Source organism: Lucilia sericata, unplaced genomic scaffold (assembly GCF_015586225.1).
Source record: "Lucilia sericata isolate MDLA Ls3-8-SP2 unplaced genomic scaffold, ASM1558622v1 Contig001095F_arrow, whole genome shotgun sequence".
NCBI classification, from domain to species: domain Eukaryota; kingdom Metazoa; phylum Arthropoda; class Insecta; order Diptera; family Calliphoridae; genus Lucilia; species Lucilia sericata.
In genome coordinates, this window is record NW_023995069.1 from 16158 (window position 1) to 41118 (window position 24961).

General features: G+C 31.4%; 2 protein-coding genes across 2 annotated transcripts in view; one reads left to right on the forward strand and one right to left on the reverse strand.

The window, feature by feature from the left end:
• LOC119609964 (mucin-5AC) overlaps positions 1-24961 on the forward strand; it is a 39684-nt gene that overhangs the window by 12415 nt on the left and 2308 nt on the right. Inside the window, exons 2-4 of the mRNA XM_037965022.1 lie at positions 2685-2732; positions 14626-14687; positions 21338-24948. Coding sequence (XP_037820950.1) covers positions 21346-24948 — 3603 coding nt within the window. The 5' untranslated portion in view covers positions 2685-2732; positions 14626-14687; positions 21338-21345. The remainder of the gene's footprint in view (positions 1-2684; positions 2733-14625; positions 14688-21337; positions 24949-24961) is intronic.
• Positions 9773-11509, reverse strand: LOC119609955. The gene has a single exon (XM_037965012.1). The coding sequence runs from the start codon at positions 11507-11509 to the stop codon at positions 9773-9775; it is 1737 nt and encodes a 578-aa protein (XP_037820940.1).

Consider the following 24961-nt stretch of genomic DNA (forward strand, 5'->3'; position numbering starts at 1 on the left):
AACTAGAACTGAACTAGAACTGAACTAGAACTGAACTAGAACTGAACTAGAAACTGAACTAGAACTGAACTAGAACTGAACTAGAACTGAACTAGAACTGAACTAGAACTGAACTAGAACTGAACTAGAACTGAACTAGAACTGAACTAGAACTGAACTAGAACTGAACTAGAACTGAACTAGAACTGAACTAGAACTGAACTAGAACTGAACTAGAACTGAACTAGAACTGAACTAGAACTGAACTAGAACTGAACTAGAACTGAACTAGAACTGAACTAGAACTGAACTAGAACTGAACTAGAACTGAACTAGAACTGAACTAGAACTGAACTAGAACTGAACTAGAACTGAACTAGAACTGAACTAGAAACTGAACTAGAACTGAACTAGAACTGAACTAGAACTGAACTAGAACTGAACTAGAACTGAACTAGAACTGAACTAGAACTGAACTAGAACTGAACTAGAACTGAACTAGAACTGAACTAGAACTGAACTAGAACTGAACTAGAACTGAACTAGAACTGAACTAGAACTGAACTAGAACTGAACTAGAACTGAACTAGAACTGAACTAGAACTGAACTAGAACTGAACTAGAACTGAACTAGAACTGAACTAGAACTGAACTAGAACTGAACTAGAACTGAACTAGAACTGAACTAGAACTGAACTAGAACTGAACTAGAACTGAACTAGAACTGAACTAGAACTGAACTAGAACTGAACTAGAACTGAACTAGAACTGAACTAGAACTGAACTAGAACTGAACTAGAACTGAACTAGAACTGAACTAGAACTGAACTAGAACTGAACTAGAACTGAACTAGAACTGAACTAGAACTGAACTAGAACTGAACTAGAACTGAACTAGAACTGAACTAGAACTGAACTAGAACTGAACTAGAACTGAACTAGAACTGAACTAGAACTGAACTAGAACGAACTAGAACTGAACTAGAACTGAACTAGAACTGAACTAGAACTGAACTAGAACTGAACTAGAACTGAACTAGAACTGACTAGACTGAACTAGAAACTGAACTAGAACTGAACTAGAACTGAACTAGAACTGAACTAGAACTGAACTAGAATGAACTACTGAACTAGAAACTGAACTAGAACTGAACTAGAACTGAACTAGAACTGAACTAGAACTGAACTAGAACTGAACTAGAACTGAACTAGAACTGAACTAGAACTGAACTAGACTGAACTAGAACTCTGAACTAGAAGAACTAGAACTGAACTAGAACTGAACTAAACTTAACTAGAACTGAAACTAGAACTAATTTTTAAAAAAATTTTCTTTAAAAAAAGTCACTTTAGTTTTATGTAAAATATAGTTTTTGGATTTATTTCTAGAAAGATAATTTATCTGAAAATTTCCCATAAAAAGAGAATGTTTCTGTAAAAAATATAATTTTTTTGCTTCATATAAAATGCAACTCAAATAGTTTTACTAACCTCAATGAAATAAAACTATTAATATATTTCATTAAATGACAATTAAATTTGTTTTATGAAATAATCTATTTACAATTGACTTAAATAAAAACTTCCTTGAAAAATGCGTGAGATTTTAATCAATTTTAAATACGGACAAACAAAAAACATGCAAATAAGAAAATACAAGCAATTAAATGGAACACACAAAGCAATAATAACATTCACAAGTAAAACTAAAACCTGACAAAAATTTGTAATGGTTTTCACAAAAAAAATGGCAAAAAAAACTACAAAATCATTTAATAACTATTTAGTGGCATGGCTAAAGCTAATTTAAAGTAACTTTTTTATTCACATACTTTATATTTTAACTAAGTCATAAAATAATGACTATTTAAAATATTTCATGCAGACTAACTGGGAAAAAAAATTGCTAGCCAAATTGCATATTAGATTATTTGTAGAGTAACTAAAGTCTCCAATTGAACGAATTCATATATGAATGCGTAACCACTAAAACGTGAGTTGCATTTCTTCACCAGCAAATACAGTTTTTTAGTTAAAAACTTCAATAAGTATTTAATTTATCTCAAATTACCATCACATGTTATAGAAATTGAAAGTGTGAAATAAAAATACCAAAAAAAAACACAAACAATGTGGAGTAATTGAATTTTTTTTTAAAAACACTAAAAACGTGTGTCTAGTTTGGTTGTTGTTTCTGATCACATATAAAATTATGCAATTTGTAAACAAAATTTATTGACAGCTTGTCAAGTGTACGGAATTGAACGCATGAAACAAAAGACTTAAGAAGCATACTTAGATTTTATGCCTTGAGCCATTTAAATATTTTAAATTTTGTTATTTTGTGGGTGTGTGTGTGTGTTTGACTAAGTTTGAAAGGAAAATTAACCTTGATTTTTTAGTCTAAGGATTAATTAAAATTTAAATAATGTATGTCGTGTGTAGTAGGAAAACAAATAACAATATAATTTTTAATTTAAACAAACTAAATTTAAAAATAATATAAACACAGTACTAAAATAAAATAGAAAAATTTTTGTTTTCAAAAACTTTAGTTTTTTAAAACTTTCAGTTAGTATGTTTTTAGTTGTCGAATAAATAATACGCACTTTAGGTTATATAAGAGTAAAAGTGATATGTAATTATTTTCTAATGAAAATTAAATAAACTTGTTACTAATTATCTTAATTTTCTTCTCATTACAGAATTTTGTTATTTCGAAACACTGTGCAGTTGTGTAAACTAAACAAGAAGTAAGTAAAATTTAAATTTAAGTGAAAATTATTACAAAAAAAGTTCATTATAATTAATAGTCCGACTATAGCCAATACTATAGCAAAAGCTAAAGTCAGACTAATGTAAAGAATGTAAACTAATTTCAGTAAAGAATATAGTCCAAGTCTATTAGTCCCTGTCTGATTATAATATAAGCGCCGGCCTAAATATATCGGAGTTTATATTCTTACTCTAGTACAGATTACAGTAACACAATAGTAGATATTATAACCTGACCATCGTAGAAGCTATAAACCACCAATCAGAGACTGTAGTCTGATAGTTTCTGACTATAGAATATATTATAGTCTGACTATAGAAGACACTACAGTCTAACTAGAGAAGACACTACAGTCTGCCTATAGAAGAGACTATAGTCTGCCTATAGTAGAGATAATATAGTCTTATTATAATAGAGGCTATAGTCTTACTATAGAAGACACTATAGTCTAATTATAGAAGACACTATAGCTTAACTATAGAAGACACTATAGTCTGAATATAGAAGAAACTATAGTCTGACTATAAAAGGCACTCTAGTCTGACTATAGAAGACATTCTAGTCTGACTATGGAAAACACTATAGTCTGACATGTATTCTATGTCAGACTATAGTGTCTTCTATAATCTAAATATAGTCCAAATATAGAAAAAACCATAGTCTGACTATAGAAGACACTATAGTCTCACTATAGTAGACACTATAGTTTGACAACATACTAGTTGTGATATAGTGGACACTATATTTTGACTATAGTATATTCCGCTATAGTAGCGACTATAGTCTGGCTATAGTAGAGACTATAGTCAGACTGTAGTGGAGACTATAGTCTGACTATAGTAGAGACTATAGTCTGATTATTGTAAAGACTATAGTTTGATTATAGTAGAGACTATAGTCCGACAACTACTGTAGTCCTATACTAGAGACTAAGTCTGATTATAGTATAGACTATAGTCAGACTGTAGTTGAGACTATAGTCTGACTATAGTAGAGACTATAGTCTGGCTATAGTCTGACTATAGTAAAGACTATAATCTGGATATAGTATAGACTATAGTCTGGCTATTGTAGGGGATATAGTCTGACTATAATAGAGACAATAGTCTGACTATAGTGGAGACTATAGTCTGACTATAGTAGAGTCTATAGTCTGACTATAGTAGAAACTATAGTAGAAACTATGGCTATAGTAGAGACTATAGTCAGACTGTAGTGGAGACTATAGTAGAGACTATAGTTTGGCTATAGTCTGACTATAGTAGAGACTATAGTCTGGCTATAGTCTGATTATTGTAGAGACCATAGTTTGATTATAGTAGAGACTATAGTCCGACTACTACTGTAGTCCTATACTAGAGACTAAGTCTGACTATAGTCAGACTGTAGTGAAGACTATCTGGCTATTGTAGAGGATATAGTATTACTATAATAGAGACAATAGTCTGGCTCTAGTAGAGACTAGAGTCTGGCTATTGTAGAGGGGATAGTCTGACTATAATAGAAACAATAGTCTGACTATAGTAGAGACTATAGTCTGACTATAGTAGAGTCTATAGTCTAACTATAGTAGAGTCTGTAGTCTGATTATAGTAGAAACTATAGTCTGGCTATATTACCGACTATAGTTTGGGTATAGTAGAGACTATAACATGACTATAGTAGAGACTTTAGTCTAGCTATTGTAGAGGATATAGTCTGACTATAATAGAGACAATAGTCTGACTATAGTAGAGACTATAGTCTGGCTATAGAAGAGACTATAGTCTGGCTATTTTAGAGTATATAGTCTGACTATTATAGAGACAATAGTCTGACTATAGTAGAGACTATAGTCTGACTATAGTAGAGACTATAGTCTGACTACAGTAGAGACTATTGTCTGACTGTAGTAGAGACTATAGTCTGACTACAGTAGAGACTATTGTCTGACTGTATTGGAGACTATAGTCGGTAGAGACTATAGTCTGGCTATAGTAGAGACTATAGTCTGGCTATTGTAGAGGATATAGTTTGACTATAATAGAGATAACAGTCTGACTAGCAGAGACTACAGTCTGGCTATAGTTGTGACTATAGTAGAGACTATAGTCTAGCTATTGTAGAGGATATAGTCTGACTATAATAGAGACAATAGTCTGACTATAGTAGAGACTATAGTCTGGCTATAGAAGAGACTATAGTCTGGCTATTTTAGAGGATATAGTCTGACTATTATAGAGACAATAGTCTGACTATAGTAGAGACTATAGTCTGACTACAGTAGAGACTATTGTCTGACTGTAGTAGAGACTATAGTCTGACTACAGTAGAGACTATTGTCTGACTGTATTGGAGACTATAGTCGGTAGAGACTATAGTCTATCTATAGTAGATGCTATAGTCTGACTATAGTAGAGACTATAATAAGACTATAGTAGAGACTATAGTCTGACTACAGTAGAGAATATAATCTGGCTATAGTAGATACTATAGTCTGGCTATAGTAAAAACTATAGTCTGGCTATAGTAGAGAATATAGTCTGGCTATAGTAGAGACTATAGTCTGGCTATATTAGAGACTATAATATGTCTACTACATAGTCTGTTTATAGTAGAGACTATAGTATAGGGGCTATAGTCTGACTACTGTAGAGACTTTAGTCTGCCTATAGTATATTCTAAAGTGGACTATTGTCTGCCCATAGAACAGAATATAGTCTGACTGCAGTAAATACTATAGTTTGAATATATTGAGGACTGTATTGTAGAGCTTATAATAGCTAATTGTAATGAAAACAATAGTATGACTCTAGTAGATGGTATAGTAAAAATATTGCACATAAATATATCAGAAAGAATGGTCAAGTATACAAGTTTAAAGACTATAGTCTGACTAAAATTCTATAACAGAGTAATATTCTGTTAAAAAATTCACTTTGTTACAGAATAATTTTCACTGGAGATTGTTACTCTGTTACAGAACAATTTTCTCTTAGAGACATTATCATTAAAATGGAAGATTTTCCCAGACAATCTAACCTTCATTCAAACTACATACATATTTTCTTTTGTACCTAAATTATGCAAATTTTTTGGATATCTAACTCTTTTCGTCTAAATTATAAAAAGGTAAAAGTTTCAAAAAAAAATGTCAGTATAATCAAGTTTTCTATTTTTTTCCATATCAAAGGGGAAACAATGGTAATTGTATGCATTTCAATGACATTCTTCTTATTTCTTGAAGTTAAACTATTAAAATCACATAAATCAAAGTCAAAACAATTTAAATAAAAATTTAAAAATATTTTATTTGAGAAAATCGCACATATATAGTTAGTAAGCGGACAATCACTTAAAAGTCAATGAACTTCTTAAAACTTTATGATAAATAATAAAAAAATTTTATTTTCCTTAAAAAAGTTAACTGTTTATAGTTTGTTTTGAGTTTTCCTCTCAAGTCCATCAAAATTTTAATTAAAAATGATCATAAAATATATTAAAGTTCACCGTTTTTGTATGTAGCTTTTTTTTGCACCTTGCAGTTTTTTTGCTGCCAATTTAAATGGGAAACGCCTTTCACTTAAAATTTTCTTTGGTTCATGTCTGCTCATCGAACAAATTAAAGTTTTAAATTAAACTATACAGCTGTCATAGAGTTAAATATAAAGAAATATTTTGAAATTAAAATTAATTTTAACAAAATTTTAAAATTATTGATAATTCGATTGAAAGTTTATAATGTAACTTTATCAGAATATAGTCTCTGCTCTTTGGTAACTAACTTTAGGATATAAAACTTAATAACTTTCATCATTTCAAAGTTTTACTTCTCCCAAGTTAACATATACAAGTGTTTCATGTTCATTATGTATAAAACCATGTATACATAAACATATACATTTTACATCTGACTGATCAAAAATCATAAAAGTATAAACTTGTAAACAGGTGTAAAATACTTAACATTTTTTTTAACACAAACATCATAAATAACAATTTAAAAACATATTTACATAATTATCACATATTAAACAGAATACATATGTGTTTAAAACAAAAAACTTTCTTTAAGAATGATGTGGCACCGGTAACTACATATTTTTGGAAGAAGTACTCAACTGAAAGCGAAAGTTTTAACACATTTTTTTCTTTTTTTGGATTCGTTGTGTTTGTATGTATAATGGTATAGTGTTATGCCTCATGTGTTGTCAAATGTCTGGGTTCGTTGCACTAATAGCTTATATAAATATTCAAAATAATATTATTACATAATAATAAGTAGTTAATTTTAGGTTTTAACCAAATTGTGTTAAGAACAAAAATTGATTACATTATAGTTGAAGAAGTGTGTGATAATAATAGTAGAAATCGAAAGTATACTCAAATGTATATTCTCTAAGTAATAGCTAAGCAATAGTCTCAAAGTCAGATTATAGTCAATAATCTGTTCAAGTCATAGTCTATATATTCATTCGACTAAAATATACATTTTAGATAGGCTATAGTCTATAAACTAGTCAGACTATAGTTACCATTAAGACTAGAGTCTCTACTATAGACTATAGCCATTTTATATAGGCTTTAATCTACAAACTAGGCAAACTATAGTCACAACTAAGACTAGAGTCACTACTATAGTTAGACTATCCTATTGTTGGACTACGGTCTTTGCCATTGTTAGATTATAGTATCTACTAAAGTCAGAAAGTTGTAGTATTTAATATAGTTAGACTATAGCCTCTAATATAGTAATACTATAGTCTACTAAAGTCAGACTTTAGTCTCTACTATTATCAGATTATATTCCATAAAAAACTTAGTTAACTTTTTTCTCTGCTACCGAATAATTTTCTATAGGAAAAGTTGATCGTTACAGTGCAATTTTCTATAGGAAAACATTGCTCTGTTAAAGAGAAATTTTCTATAGGAAACATTGTTCTGTTACAGAGAAATTTTCTATTGGAAAAGATGCTCTGTTACACTGAACTGAACTAGAACTGAACTAGAACTGGACTAGAACTGAACTAGAACCTGAACTAGAACTGAACTAGAACTGAACTAGAACTGAACTAGAACTGAACTAGAACTGAACTAGAACTGACTAGAACTGAACTGGAACTGACAGAACTGAACTAGAACTGAACTAGAACTGAACTAGAACTGAACTAGAACTGAACTAGAACTGAACTAGAACTGAACTAGAACTGAACTAGAACTGAACTAGAACTGACTAGAACTGAACTAGAACTGAACTAGAACTGAACTAGAACTGAACTAGAACTGAACTAGAACTGAACTAGAACTGAACTAGAACTGAACTAGAACTGAACTAGAACTGAACTAGAACTGAACTAGAACTGAACTAGAACTGATGAACTAGACTGAACTAGAACTGAACTAGAACTGAACTAGAACTGAACTAGAACTGAACGAACTGAACTAGAACTGACTAGAACTGAACTAGAACTGAACTAGAACTGAACTAGAACTGAACTAGAACTGAACTAGAACTGAACTAGAACTGAACTAGAACTGAACTAGAACTGAACTAGAACTGAACTAGAACTGAACTAGAACTGAACTAGAACTGAACTAGAACTGAACTAGAACTGAACTAGAACTGAACTAGAACTGAACTAGAACTGAACTAGAACTGAACTAGAACTGAACTAGAACTGAACTAGAACTGAACTAGAACTGAACTAGAACTGAACTAGAACTGAACTAGAACTGAACTAGAACTGAACTAGAACTGAACTAGAACTGAACTAGAACTGAACTAGAACTGAACTAGAACTGAACTAGAACTGAACTAGAACTGAACTAGAACTGAACTAGAACTGAACTGAACTAGAACTGAACTAGAACTGAACTAGAACTGAACTAGAAACTGAACTAGAACTGAACTAGAACTGAACTAGAACTGAACTAGAACTGAACTAGAACTGACTAGAACTGAACTAGACTGAACTAGAACTGAACTAGAACTGAACTAGAACTGAACTAGAACTGAACTAGAACTGAACTAGAACTGAACTAGAACTGAACTAGAACTGAACTAGAACTGAACTAGAACTGAACTAGAACTGAAACTAGAACTGAACTACTGACTAGAACTGAACTAGAACTGAACTAGAACTGAACTAGAACTGAACTAGAACTGACTAGAACTGAACTAGAACTGAACTAGAAACTGAACTAGAACTGAACTAGAACTGAACTAGAACTGAACTAGAACTGAACTAGAACTGAACTAGAATGAACTAGAATGACTAGAACTGAACTAGAACTGAACTAGAACTGAACTAGAACTGAACTAGAACTGAACTAGAACTGAACTAGAACTGAACTAGAACTGAACTAGAACTGAACTAGAACTGAACTAGAACTGAACTAGAACTGAACTAGAAATGAACTAGAAATGAACTAGAACTGAACTAGAACTGAACTAGAACTGACTAGAACTAGAACTGAACTAGAACTGAACTAGAACTGAACTAGAACTGAACTAGAACTGAACTAGAAACTGAACTAGAACTGAACTAGAACTGAACTAGAACTGAACTGAACTAGAACTGAACTGAGAAATTTTCTGTAGGAAAATTGCTGTGTTACAGAGAAATTTTCTACAGGAAAAGTTGCTCTGTTACACAGCAATTTTCTACAGGAAAAATTGTACTGTTCCACAGCATTTTTCAATGTCAAAAGTTGCTTCATTACACAGCAATTTTCCTACAGGAAAAGTTGCTCTGTTACACATCAATTTTCTATAGCAAAGGTTGCTCCGTTACAAAGCTGTTTTTATATGAAAAATTCTTTTGTTACACAGCAATTTGCAAAAGCAAAAGTTGCTTTTTTACACATAAATTTTATATTGGAAAAGTTGCTTTGTTACACAGCAATTTTCTATAAAAAGAAAAAGCTAGCTCTGTTATAGAGCAACTTTTTATTTTCAATTTTCTTCAAAAAGGAAACATCAACCAGATTTTTTTTATAAAAGTAGATGAATGAATTTATTATTCAATCATTAATTCTTTATTTTCTTAACTTTTCCACCAAAAAACACACTAAAGCCAAAGTCAAACCAACTAGTAAAATAACAAAAGCATATAGAAAATGTTCCAAAGTAGCAGAAGTGCTTGGATCTTCATCCCTGAAAAACTGAATATCACCACTTACAATGCCATCCCAATGACTATCCGCTATTAGTTTATAAACGATACCGCTCTCCTTGATATACAGCAAATATCGATTAAAATGATCCAATACGGGTAAACGGTGTGATACCGTTATATATAATGTATGACCATACAAAGCTTCATCCAATATTTTGGCTTTAGGCTGCTTTAAGAAGCGCTGCTGAAGCAAATAGTAATTTGAGACATCATCGAAGGCACAAAATATATTCGCATGTACATTTAAATTTTTGCGATTTTCAAACATATAGGTATTATTGCCCCAGTCCAAACGTCGATGTATGATGCTTGGTAAATCCAAGAATTTATAATATTGAACATCCACAGTATATTCATAAATATGGAGATTTGTTTTGCCAACATCTTCTAAGGCTCTTAACTCAGGTTCATATTGTTTGGTTGTTAATAAGCTGGATAGATTTGAATTATAAAAACCGACCAACAGCAAAGTGGACGACATATATACCAACACTATCAGGAAATTAAAGAATTTATTGTCATTACGGAAAACACGATAAGGCAAACCATTAACAATGGCCAGAGTTTGCAGCAAAGAACTATGATGGCATTCTTTATTATGGCTCTTATTATCATAGTAAATTAAACAGAATATTAATACACATATTAAATGTATTATTAACCACACGCCTACACTAAATGATTTAGTTATATAAAGACTTTTATCGATCTCCTGGGCAGTGGGTACTATTAAGTTACGATAAATTATCCATAATGAATCACTGGCTGAATAAGAATCATCATAAAACAAGACATTTGCCGTGAAATGAAAACCAATTTTCAACAGCATTTCCAAAACTTGTGATTGGGTTATATTTCCGGACCACATGTCAAATTCTTTAATATTTAGAGTACCATTGTGGTGTAGTATAAATAGTTCCACGATTTTATAAAAAGTACCACTGCGCACCAAATTACCCCAACGATCAGTGTAGCTAAATAAACGTGGAGCATACTGGGTGAAAGGTAGAATCCAGGCATAATGTTGAAAATTGCTCAGATAAGTTCTTTGTCCATACAAAGAGAAATTTGACAATTTCAATACCCGAATCTGGGGAAAGGGGTTATAGGTGTACAACTCACTTCGATGCCAAAGTATTACATTGATAAAACCCTTCTGCCAGCATTCTTGAAAAATTGTGTATAGTTCTATAATTTTATCTTGGTTTGAATTCCATATTATAAATATATGAGACAAATGCAGCTTCCACAGCAACTTATCCATTTTCTTAAAAATGTCTTTTAAATTTTTGTTGTTTACATAAACAACTGTTAAAGAGTGTCCATTTAAAAACTCACGTATTGCTGTGATATTTGTTTCCATTTCATTAATAACCATTTTGGGAGTTTCATTGGCTCGTAGCATTTCCTCGTATTCTTTTTCATTATCCTTGGAAATAATTTTAACAAAAATATTTAATTCAAACTTATACGCTTTATTAAATAAGTGTAAAACTTCTTTTGCCGAATACACTTCCGCCTGTAAACTTGAAAAGTTTATCAGTAGTATCGAAAGCTTTAAGCTTACTGTTATAGCAGGATATGTTAATAACTTCATTGTGCGTGGAATACTGTCAATCGCTAAGGATATGTATGGCTGTTTTATATTCTATAGGTTTTGATTTGAGTATTAAAATTAAGTGCAATTATCAGGGATTGAAGAGCTTATTAAGCAAATACATAGGTTGGAATATATTTAATAAATTAATAAAAAAATTATAGTTATTTATATATTACTACTTCATAAAAGAGAAAAACTACTTCATTTAAAACAAAACGTTGAGGCTTTTATTATAATTAAATACTATAACAAAATAGAACTGAACTAGAACTGAACTAGAACTGAACTAGAACTGAACTAGAACTGAACTAGAACTGAACTAGAACTGAACTAGAACTGAACTAGAACTGAACTAGAACTGAACTAGAACTGAACTAGAACTGAACTAGAACTGAACTAGAACTGAACTAGAACTGAACTAGAACTGAACTAGAACTGAACTAGAACTGAACTAGAACTGAACTAGAACTGAACTAGAACTGAACTAGAACTGAACTAGAACTGAACTAGAACTGAACTAGAACTGAACTAGAACTGAACTAGAACTGAACTAGACTAGAACTGAACTAGAACTGAACTAGAAACTGAACTAGAACTGAACTAGAACTGAACTAGAACTGAACTAGAACTGAACTAGAACTGAACTAGAACTGAACTAGAACTGAACTAGAACTGAACTAGAACTGAACTAGAACTGAACTAGAACTGAACTAGAACTAACTAGAACTGAACTAGAACTGAACTAGAACTGAACTAGAACTGAACTAGAACTGAACTAGAACTGAACTAGAACTGAACTAGAACTGAACTAGAACTGAACTAGAACTGAACTAGAACTGAACTAGAACTGAACTAGAACTGAACTAGAACTGAACTAGAACTGAACTAGAACTGAACTAGAACTGAACTAGAACTGAACTAGAACTGAACTAGAACTGAACTAGAACTGAACTAGAACTGAACTAGAACTGAACTAGAACTGAACTAGAACTGAACTAGAACTGAACTAGAGAACTGAACTAGAACTGAACTAGAACTGAACTAGAACTGAACTAGAACTGAACTAGAACTGAACTAGAACTGAACTAGAACTGAACTAGAACTGAACTAGAACTGAACTAGAACTGAACTAGAACTGAACTAGAACTGAACTAGAACTGAACTAGAACTGAACTAAACTGAACTGAACACTAGAACTGAACTAGAACTGAACTAGAACTGAACTAGAACTGAACTAGAACTGAACTAGAACTGAACTAGAACGAACTAGAACTGACTAGAACTGAACTAGAACTAACTAGAACTGAACAGAACTAGAACTGAACTAGAACTGAACTAAGAACTGAACTAGAACTGAACCTAGAACTGAACTAAACTGAACTAGAAACTGAACTAGAACTGAACTAGAACTGAACTAGAACTGAACTAGAACTGAACTAGAACTGAACTAGAACTGAACTAGAACTGAACTAGAACTGAACTAGAACTGAACTAGAACTGAACTAGAACTGAACTAGAAACTGAACTAGAACTGAACTAGAACTGAACTAGAACTGAACTAGAACTGAACTAGAACTGAACTAGAACTGAACTAGAACTGAACTAGAACTGAACTAGAACTGAACTAGAACTGAACTAGAACTGACTAGAACTGTACTAGAACTGAACTAGAACTGAACTAGAACTGAACTAGAACTGAACTAGAACTGAACTAGAACTGAACTAGAACTGAACTAGAACTGAACTAGAACTGAACTAGAACTGAACTAGAACTGAACTAGAACTGAACTAGAACTGAACTAGAACTGAACTAGAACTGAACTAGAACTGAACAAGAACTGAACTAGAACTGAACTAGAATTGAACTGGAACTGATTTAAAACTGAACTAGAAGTGAACTGAATAAGAAAACATGATTTTCTTTTCGGATTTTGATCAGATCTTCGATTTTAGTATGAAAAACTCCTTAAAACCAATCTGATTATTTTACGAATTCCCAACTTGAACCTTAACTTTTTTTTCTTTAAACATGTTTGCCTCATTGCTATCATACAAATGATTATAATTTCTAATGATTGCAACGCTTAGTTGCACCTTAATTTATGGTTCATTATTTACAATTTGTTGTAAAACCTCTGTCAGACTCTAAGTTGAATATCTTAATTATTTATTCGGTTAGTGGGTGTTAGTTTTAGAGGACTTTGCCATTACACTATTTTGCACTAACAACACATTGCAATAAAGTGGCAGCAAAGGTGTTGCAATTTGAATTTAAGTTTATTTGTAAGTTGGATGCCTTTTTGAAAAAAAAAATTGTTTTTTTTTTAAATTTTTCACCATTAAATTGTTGTATCATTGAGATGTTGATTTGCTAAATATTTGTTGATGTTGTAGTTGGCTGCAACTTTAGGTTGTTTAATGTCTGTTGCTGTTAATTATTTATTAGTTGTTTGCTGTTAATGATGTTTTTTCTTTTGTTTTGTGGGCTCTGACATGGTGATGAATTGTAATTAAGTAGAGCAGAAATTTTCAATGTTTCTATATAGGGTCTTGATAAAAATGTGGAGAAAAAAAAAAAGAAATAAATGAACAAACAATAAACACATTAGTTTTACAAATATTGCATTAGTTGGTTGTGCAAAATACTACATAAATATTTGAATGAGTTGGAATTTTGAAACATATGTATGTTTCAAAAAGATAATTTATATATTAAGAGGAGAATGCAAATTTTAATTTAAACTATTTTTACAAGACCTACTAAACCATATATTAATTCACATAAAGCCTACAGACAAAATATACCAGATGTTTGTTTTCACTATAATATTTCTGTCTAATTTTATACAAATATTTGTCATAAATGCAAATAATATTGGAATTTCTTTTGTTCCAAAATTAAATTTCTTTTAAAAATATGTAAATAATTTAAACCTTTGTTATTGAAAAATTTAAACAAAAATTTAAAAAAATTAATACAAATTACCAACAATTATAAACCAATAAACATTTATGTTAATTTTTTTTATAACCAAACTGATATATTTATTTACTCTAAATGTAATTTTTTTAATCTTAACCATAAATTCTCTTTTTTTCTCTTTCTTTTGCAGATTTTTTTCTTATAAATAGCGAATTATTTTGATTGTTTTTTCATTGTTTCCATTATTTTATGGTAAGTTATTACTATTATTAAGCCGTCAAACAAACAAAATATTCATATTCATTCATAATTATTTAACTTAATACAGCAGCTGGTATGCATTACCATATAATTATTTAAAATTTCAATGTCATTGCTTGGTAATAATTTCAATTATTTTAAACTAAATAATTGTACAAGAAAATAATAACCTACACACAAAAATTTTAAATTACATAATCCTATTTTGTTTTTATTCCCATTTTTTCTATAAGTGTAAGGTTTTTTTGAAATTTTAGTTCAATTTCTTATTAAAACACACTATTCTTATTTCGTTATTAATCGGTTTATAAATAGTAATTTCAAATTTAATTGATAATTTTTTTACAAGTCATTCTATCACTCAATTCATTATTTTAATAAATTAATCCTCTTAACCTTGAAAGAAGTTTTTATGTTGACTATAATAACTACGTCAATGATGGAATTATAGTAAGACATTGTCTAAAAATATTCTTTATTGATGCCTAATGTGATAAAAATTAGCAAAAAGTTAAATACGGTGTAAAAGCAGGATGTAGTTCAAATCAGAAGAAGTACAACTAGGCCTTTATCTTGCCTGATATATGCTACTTTGCAAGTGTCTCTAGTGGGAATTGAAAACACGACCCTCTAGTCTAATAGACTAGAACACTAACTAATACAACTAAGGTTGTCTATATAATGTGGAAAAATATTCAATAACCAAAAATGTTATTTCGAAAATGTTCTGCAAAGAAAACTTTTCAAACATGGTCTACAAAGAAAACTTTTCAAAAATGTTCTGTAAAGAAAACTTTTCAAAAAATTTCAATAAATAAACTTTTCAAAAATGCTCTAAAAAAGAAAACTTTTCAAAAAATTTCAATAAGGAAACTTTTCAAAAATGTTCGATGAAAAACGTTACAAAAATGTTCTGTGAAGAAAACTTTTCAAAAAAGTTCTATAAAGTAAATTGTAAAGAAATGTCTATACATTTTCTACAGTTAGTTAGTTAGTTAGTTAGTTAGTTAGTTAGTTAGTTAGTTAGTTAGTTAGTTTAGTTAGTTAGTTAGTTAGTTAGTTAGTTAGTTAGTTAGTTAGTTAGTTAGTTGTTAGTTAGTTAGTTGTTAGTTCGTTGTTCGTTCGTTCGTTCGTTCGTTCGTTAGTTAGTTAGTTAGTTCGTTCGTTAGTTCGTTAGTTCTTTCGTTTGTTCTTCGTTAGTTAGTTAGTTAGTTAGTAGTAGTTAGTAGTTAGTAGTAGTTATTAGTTAGTTAGTTAGTTAGTTAGTTAGTTAGTTAGTTAGTTAGTTAGTTAGTTAGTTAGTTAGTTAGTAGTTAGTTAGTAGTTAGTTAGTTAGTTAGTAGTAGTTAGTTAGTTAGTTAGTTAGTTAGTTAGTTAGTTAGTTAGTTAGTTAGTTAGTTAGTTAGTTAGTTAGTAGTTAGTTAGTTAGTTAGTAGTTAGTTAGTTAGTTAGTTAGTTAGTTAGTTAGTTAGTAGTTAGTTAGTTAGTTAGTTAGTTAGTTAGTTAGTTAGTTAGTTAGTTAGTTAGTTAGTTAGTTAGTTAGTTAGTTAGTTAGTTAGTTAGTTAGTTAGTTAGTTAGTTAGTTAGTAGTTAGTTAGTTAGTTAGTTAGTTAGTTAGTTAGTTAGTAGTTAGTTAGTTAGTTAGTTAGTTAGTTAGTTAGTTAGTTAGTTAGTTAGTTAGTTAGTTAGTTAGTTAGTTAGTTAGTTAGTTAGTTAGTTAGTTAGTTAGTAGTTAGTTAGTTAGTTAGTAGTAGTTAGTAGTTAGTTAGTTAGTTAGTTAGTTAGTTAGTTAGTTAGTTAGTTAGTTAGTTAGTTAGTTAGTTAGTAGTTAGTTAGTTAGTTAGTTAGTAGTTAGTTAGTTAGTTAGTAGTTAGTAGTTAGTAGTAGTTAGTAGTTAGTTAGTTAGTTAGTTAGTTAGTTAGTTAGTTAGTTAGTTAGTTAGTTAGTTAGTTAGTTAGTTAGTTAGTTAGTTAGTTAGTTAGTTAGTTAGTTAGTTAGTTAGTTAGTTAGTTAGTAGTTAGTTAGTTAGATTAGTTAGTTAGTTAGTAGTAGTTCGTTAGTTAGTTAGTTAGTTAGTTAGTTAGTTAGTTAGTTAGTTAGTTAGTTAGTTAGTTATAGTTAGTTAGTTAGTTAGTAGTTAGTTAGTTAGTTAGTTAGTTAGTTAGTTAGTTAGTTAGTTAGTTAGTTAGTTAGTTAGTTAGTTAGTATTAGTTAGTTAGTAGTTAGTTAGTTAGTTAGTTAGTTAGTTAGTAGTTAGTTAGTTAGTTAGTAGTTAGTTAGTTAGTTAGTTAGTTAGTTAGTTAGTTAGTTAGTTAGTTAGTTAGTTAGTTAGTTAGTTAGTTAGTTAGTTAGTAGTTAGTGAGTTAGTAGTTAGTTAGTTAGTTAGTTAGTTGTTAGTTAGTTTAGTAGTTAGTTAGTTAGTTAGTTAGTTAGTTAGTTAGTTAGTTAGTAGTATTTAGTTAGTTAGTTAGTAGTTAGTTAGTTAGTTTAGTAGTTAGTTAGTTAGTTAGTTAGTTAGTTAGTTAGTTAGTTAGTTAGTTAGTAGTTAGTAGTTAGTTAGTTAGTTAGTTAGTTAGTTAGTCTAGTTAGTCTAGTAGTTAGTTAGTTTTAGTAGTTAGTTAGTTAGTTAGTAGTTAGTTAGTTAGTTAGTTAGTTAGTTAGTTAGTTAGTTTTAGTTAGTTAGCTAGTTAGTTTAGTTAGTAGTTAGTTAGTTAGTTAGTTAGTTAGTTAGTTAGGTAGTTAGTTAGTTAGTTAGTTACCTAGTTACATTAATTTTCTTTTTAATTTTTTATATCAAATTCATTATAACCCTTTATAACTCACCTGGTCCAAGTTATTTAATTTTTTCCATATACAAAACCACTATTTTTACAACAAAAACTCTGTACAATTTAAATCGTTTTCTGTTGAATCATTATAAAACTGCACTTGATTATAACAGGCAATCTGTACTGGTCATTGTACAGTTAGCATTGTTTTCGACATATCTACATACATAACTGTAAAGATATTCAAACACATGCCATCGAGTTATTCAAAACAAAGCGTTGAAAGAAGCAACAAACTTGGTTACAATAAAGAAATGCAGTTTAAAAGTGCATTCAAAACAATCTTGATCACCGGTTACTACACTTATGATCACTTTCATTTTCAATATTTGGGGTGGAAGAAACCGAAAACACTAACTAACAGCAGAAAAAACTATATGGTCAAGAAAATAAAAAAATAAACAGTTACTAATACACAATTGGTAACACAGACGACAAGCGAATGGCTACAGGACAAAACTTTTAACTATTACAGTCAACTGATATTCTTACTCTTTATAAGAGAAATTACAAGATCGCCAGAGACCGAAAGAATAAAAAATTAAATTTGTCGTCAGTAGTTGTGGTCTCAATTGTAATTTGGCTGTTTATAAAAACACTATAAATGACCATTCAGAAGAAATGGTAAAAGACCAAAAAAAAAACATTATCCACTACAATTACATGACTTAAACTACAAACGGATGTCAGACACATGATGGTTGCAGTAATTTTACATATCGCCATACAAATGAGCGCGTACAATTGCATATACATACATACATACATACATACATACATACATACATACATATACATATGTATGTATATGTGTATGTAGTTCATGTAAACAACATCGTTGTTAGTAAAAATAAAACCTCATTGTGCAGTGAATGCTATTGTCTCTCTTGTGTCGTTCTCCTCCGGTATCTGGCATATGGCCCGCGAATGCAGCAATAATATGGAAATGAAAGCAAAAGTGATTTAGTAGATGAAATCACATATACGCTTAATATTTAAAGCAAAAAAAATGAAGTTTTTCAACAATTGTCTTAAGGCGTTGCTGCTAAAGATAAAAATTAAATTTTGGTAAAGACAAAAATAACAGTAAACGGAATAGGAGGCAAGGTGGTGGCATGAAAACATTACACTTAGGATAAGATTAAAAGTATTTTTGAAATCTTGCTGAAATCAGTTGAGGGCAATGATCTATAAAATTTCTACAAAAAGAGAATTTTTTCGAAATTTCCTATAATTTCATATAATTTTATATGAATAAGAGAATTTGTCGAAAATTATCTTATAGAGAGAAAATTTTCAAAAAATTTCTATAAATAAAATATTTTTTCGAACATTTAAAAAAAGAGAATTTTTCGAAATTTTCTATGAATACAAAATTGTAATAATTTTTTTGAAATATTTGCTACTAAAAGAAATTTTTTAAAAATTTTCTACCAAAATATAAACTTAAAAAAAATTCTATAAAAAATAGAATTATGATAAATTTTTTTATAAAAATAGAATTTTTCGAATTTTTTTTTAAAGAAATCTTCTACAAGAACAGATTTTTTCAAAAATTTTCTATAAAAAAAATTTCGAAAATTTTTTATATTTTCATAATTTTTCGAAAATGTTCTATAAAAGTACATTATTTCGAAAATTGTCTATTCTGAAAATTTGCAATAAAAATAGATTATACCGAAAAATTTCTATGAAAATTATTATTCCGAATTTTTTTTTATGAAAATAGATTATTCCGAAAATATTCTATAAAAAATATATTATTCCGAGAATATTTTATAAAAATAGAATATTCCGATAATATTCATTAAAAGTAGAATATTTCAAAAATATTCTATAAAAATAAAATATTCCGAAAATATTCTATAAAAATAGAATATTCCGAAAATATTCTATAAAATCCAGACTGATCTATATTCAAGACTATAGACTGATGTATAGTCGATATTACAGACTGATCGATATTCTAGATTGTAGCCAAGACTATAGACTGATCTATAGTCAAAAGTTGAGATTAAAGACTGATTACTAGTCAAGATTATAGACTGATCTATAGTCAAGACTATAGACTGATCTATAGTCAGGACTATAGACTGATCTATAGTCAAGACTATAGACTGATCTATAGTCAAGACTATAAACTGATCTATAGTCAAGACTATAGACTGATCTATAGTCAAGACTACAGACAGATCTATAGTCAAGACTATAGACTGATCAATAGTCAAGACTATAGACTGATCTATAGTCAACACTATAGACTGATCTATAGTGAAGACCATAGACTGATCTATAGTCAAGAATTTAGACTTATCTATAGTCAAAAATTAAGACTGATCTATAGTCAAGACTATAGATTGATATATAGTCAAGACTATAGACTGATCTATAACCACGACTACAGACTGATCTATAGTCAAGACTATAGACTGATCTATAGTCAAGACTATTATACACTGATCAATAGTTAAGACTATAGACTGATCTATAGTCAAGACTATAGAATGATCTATAGCCAAGACTATAAACTGATCTATAGTGAAGACTAAAGACTGATCTACAGTCAAGACTATATACTGATCCATAGTCAAGACTATAGTCTGGTCTATAGTCAAGACTATAGACTGATCTATAGTCAAAAATTGAATATTCCGAAAATATTCTATAAAGCTGGGAATTCTTAAAAAAATTATAAAAAAAAATAAAATTTGTTGTTGCTTTTATGTGCAAAAACTTTTGAATCTCACTTTTTGGTGTAGCGTACATGAAACACTTTTAGTTTTCAAGTAGTTTTGATTTCAAATTATGTATTTTAACTTTTACTCTTTATATGCACTTGAAAGTTGAAAGAAAAGGCACCTTATCCATTCGATAAACATAGCCATTTCTCATAAGTACCGACATATTTATAAGAAGGGTTTTAATGCGCAATTACAAAACATATTTTTTATGAACAATACAAAACATTATTAAATTTTTTTTGGAGAATAAAACAACAATTGTTTTGTTATTGTTGAGCTGCTCTTGAATTTGATTTTCTTAACTGTAATTGTGCCCTTAACTGAGTTGTAAGAAAAGAGTATAATATAATTATCTTAAAATCAGACATCTGTTTATGATGACCATCATGATGATGATCATTTATTATGGTCATAATTAATTTATTGTTTTGTTACTTTTTTTAGGTAAAGTCTTTTTAACAACTTTTAATAGTGAAAGTAATTTGTGTATATGTTTTCTTTGTTGCTTAAATTATTAAGACAATTTTAAAAATTATAATCAAAAGTGGTTTATATTTGTAGTAATCAAATGAGGGTATAATATCAGTTTAAAATGATTTGTATGCGGATATTGTTTGAAAGTATGTGAACCTCATGAGAAAAAAATGAACAAAAGGAGGCCTGCGGTACTTAAACATTTTTCAAAATGTTATTTATTTCATATTTTAATCCTACACCTTCAATAAAACCTATTTGATGTTAATTTCTAAAACACTTGTTTAGCCTTGAACCAAGTGAATAATTTTACTCTTAAAAATTTAAAACCATCACGAAGCTATAAAATCAATAAAAATCGTTCGAAGCACTTGCTTTAAAAATTTGCTATAATTTTCTTTAACCTTATGAAAGCAAACAAATTACTTTAATTAAAACCTTTAAAACAAATTATAAATAAAACTAACATTAAGTCACGCTGTAAAGAAAACGTGACTATAATTTTACATAGTTTACATAGGAATTCATTCATAAAATCTACAACTATATGTCTTTAAATTCCTAAAACGAATATATCCATTACTTTACTTCATTACAGGCTTTACAATGACGAGACACCTGCAGTATTTATGTGCCTGTACTTGTATATGGCTTTTGGCTTCTACGCAAAATGTTTTCGCTTTAGAAAAATGGTCACGCCAATTGGAGGCCACCGATCCGGGTGTATCCGATAGTTTTGATTGGATACCTTTGGCTCAGCCAGCCGATAGTTCTACGCAAACAAAAGATCGTTCTGGCAATGGTCGTGTTTTGACTTATTCGCAAGCCTTTCCATCAAATGGCCACTTTAGTGATTTTTCTAAAGGTTTTAGTTCACCTGTCTCACAGAAGCCTTCGCCATTTGATTTTCCTTATCCCTTTCAAAATTTTGCCAGTGTTCCTCAGGCTCAATCGTTAAAACAACCTGCTTCGGGTCTTAAATCAAGTCCGTTCCAGAATCAAGATCCTACATCACAATCGTTTTTCAAATTTGAAATGCCTTTGAATCAACAAAATACCCGTCTTAATTCGGCTCAATTGAATGCTGGTTCGGGAGTTAATACTGGTTATCAAATTTCTCATGCTTTTGGCAATGGTGCTCAAGCTACTTTATTCAATTCTCCTGTATATAATCAACAGCCCGTGTTTCCACCAGAGTTTCATCCTGTAGCAGCTAAACCTCAAACTCAGCCCTTGCAGCAGAAACCTTTAGTGCAGTCCAACTTCCTTTCTAACGAACCTATTTCATTGAAAAACTTTTTCAAAGACAATAAGCCCACAACAGCTTCTTCACTACAAGCCGTTTCGCCACAAGTTTTTCCACAAGCTGATACACAAAACAATTCTCCTTTCTCTTTGAGATCTCCTTTCAGCAGTCTACCATCCGGTCCAGCACCCTCAGCACCTTCACCACAACAGGATCAGCAATTTTTGTTTGTGCCCTACAATAACATCTTCAGTCAAACACCACAAGCTCAGCCTTCTGTGCAGCAACAACAGCAGCCGCAACCCCAAGTTCAAGCTCAGCAGCAGCCACAATCTCAAATACCTCCACAAAATCCCTTCGATACTGCGCCCAAATTCAGTAACAATCTACCCACAGTCAATCCTTATCAAATCAATCAATTCTATACACCCGACTCTATTGGCCAGCAGCCTCAACTTAAATACTTGACCACCAGTACTACCACCACTACCATTAGACCTCAAACAACTTCCTTAAAACCTGCCAATATATTCCAAAACTTTGTAAATCCTCAGTACGCCACCACCCCTAAACCGAAGCCAAAGGCTCATCAGCCTCCTTTGGCCATGTTTTTGTTGCGTTCTTCAGCCCGACCCGTAGAATCTGATGTTGTTGATACTTTAAGCAGCTCAAAGACCATTGCTGTTATAGATTCTCCCACACAAAATCCTCCAGAAATTTTCGTTGGTCCTTCCGGCATGCCCACACCCAATGGTTATACTAAATTTGATTTACCCTATTTATCGCAATTGCAAGGAACTCAGGATATCAATGATGTCTCCTTCTTTGTGGCTCCTTTGAGTTATCGTACTCCAGGAGGTTTTAATAAAATTCTTTTGCCAGAACCTCATGTGGGTTCTATTGTCATAAATCTCTCAAAATCGGGATTGTCACAGACGCCACCTCCACCTCCTCAGTACTATCAACCGCAGCAAGTCCAACAGCCTCAACAACCTCAACAAGTAATAGAACCAGCAACTACAACCACTCACCGACCACGTACTTCTACCCAGAGGGTAAAAACTCATCATCAAAGCAACAATGCCAATAGAGGCAATAAGTTCAGCTATTACTTTGATCAGGATCCCATACAAGAAGTACCCTCACCTCAAGTCATTCACAAGGAACGTCCCAAAAAGAAGAGACCTCAATCGGTGAAAGTTGAACAACCCATCTTTACTCAACAGCTTAATAATCCCTATGCTCAATTTAACCCCATACCAAATCAAATATCAAACGATGACTTCTATAAACTACAAACCAAACCTTCAAGTACTTCCACAACATCAACCTCTACCACATCAACTACATCCACTACTACCTCAACAACAGCTGCTCCACAACATTACTTCGCCTATAATACTCATCCACAAGTTGAATACTCATATCCAGAAATCAATCAAATCTCTCAGCAACAACCTGTTCAAGAGGAAGAGAAGCCTAGATTGACGACACGCCCACCCGTACAAACAACTACTGCTGAAGAAGAGTATCGTATGAAGCAATACTATAGAAAACAAGAGGCTAATCGTCATCGTCCTCAGGTTGTGGTTCAAACTAACCCACCCTACGAACAAGTGCATTATACTCCAGTCAATTTGGAATATGAAATTTCTAAGACAACAACCAAAAAACCCAGAATAACCTTCTATAGTCCCACAGCTTCACCCGTGTTAGAAGAAGATTATAATACAGTACCTCCTCGCCAACAGCAACAGCAGCAGCAGCAGCAACATGAACAACAACAACAACAGCAGCCTCAATTGCAGCAACAACATCATCAAATTCAGCAGCAACAATTTACTCCCAGTGAACAATTGCCTGCCAATCATCGTCCTTCTTATATACAAAATGAAATTGCTGATAGTCCGGTGGAATATGAACCCAATCCTTACCAATTACCCTCTGAGTTACCACAATTGCAACCTAACTTCCCTGGTTTGGTGAACAATCTCAAGGAAATGAAAGAACAACAACCTAGTACACCAGAGCAAACTACTTCCACTCAGGAACAGACAACAGTAACACCACCACAAACTTATCAAGAACCCGAATCATCGACTAGACCTACGAGAAGACCTATTAATCGTGTACGCAAACCTTCCTCCACCAGAGTAACTTCTTCGGTATCCTATTCGGAATCTGAGACATTCACTAGAAGACCCATTAACCGTGTCAGACGTCCATTTGGATCACGCAATACTGCTTCCACTCCAAGTCCCGTAAATATGGATTATGATGAGACCACCACTACCACAAGACGTCCTTCTTCGGGTCGTAATCCCTTAATACGTAATCCTAATCGTATACGTTATCAACCTACACCAGAAGAGAGACAAACCTTAAGACTTAAACCGAAAAGAAAATACAATAGCTCGGGTAAAGTGGTGAATGAAAATGAAGACTTAGACTATCAGCGTGATGTTTTGAAACAAAATTATCCCGTGTTCAAGCCAAACAGTTCACGCAGACCTAGCAGTAGTCCCACAGCCATACCCACTACATATGAAGTGACCACTACCGAAGCTCCTACCTCGGAAACTCAACAAGTGTACACCGTTACACCCAGCAACAATATCGATAATGAACAAAACTTCCCCGCTGGTCTTTTGGAACCCATGCAAATTGCTCAGCAATATAATGAATACAAAAATAACTATGGTCCCGGCTATTTCCCCAATCAAGAAGATGTTAATCCCACTGAAGCGGTTATAAGAAATGAAATCAATCCCGTCTATAGTACAGTACCGAGTACAACACCATCAACTACCACCACAACTACCACAACAACGACGACAACAACAGAGGCTCCAGCCATAACTACAAGACGTTCTCCTTTCATTAGAAGAAATTATCCCAGAATAAGGACCACCACAACTGAGACACCAACCACTACCACACCAGCTGAGGAAGATAAACCATCGGTAAGTTGAAACT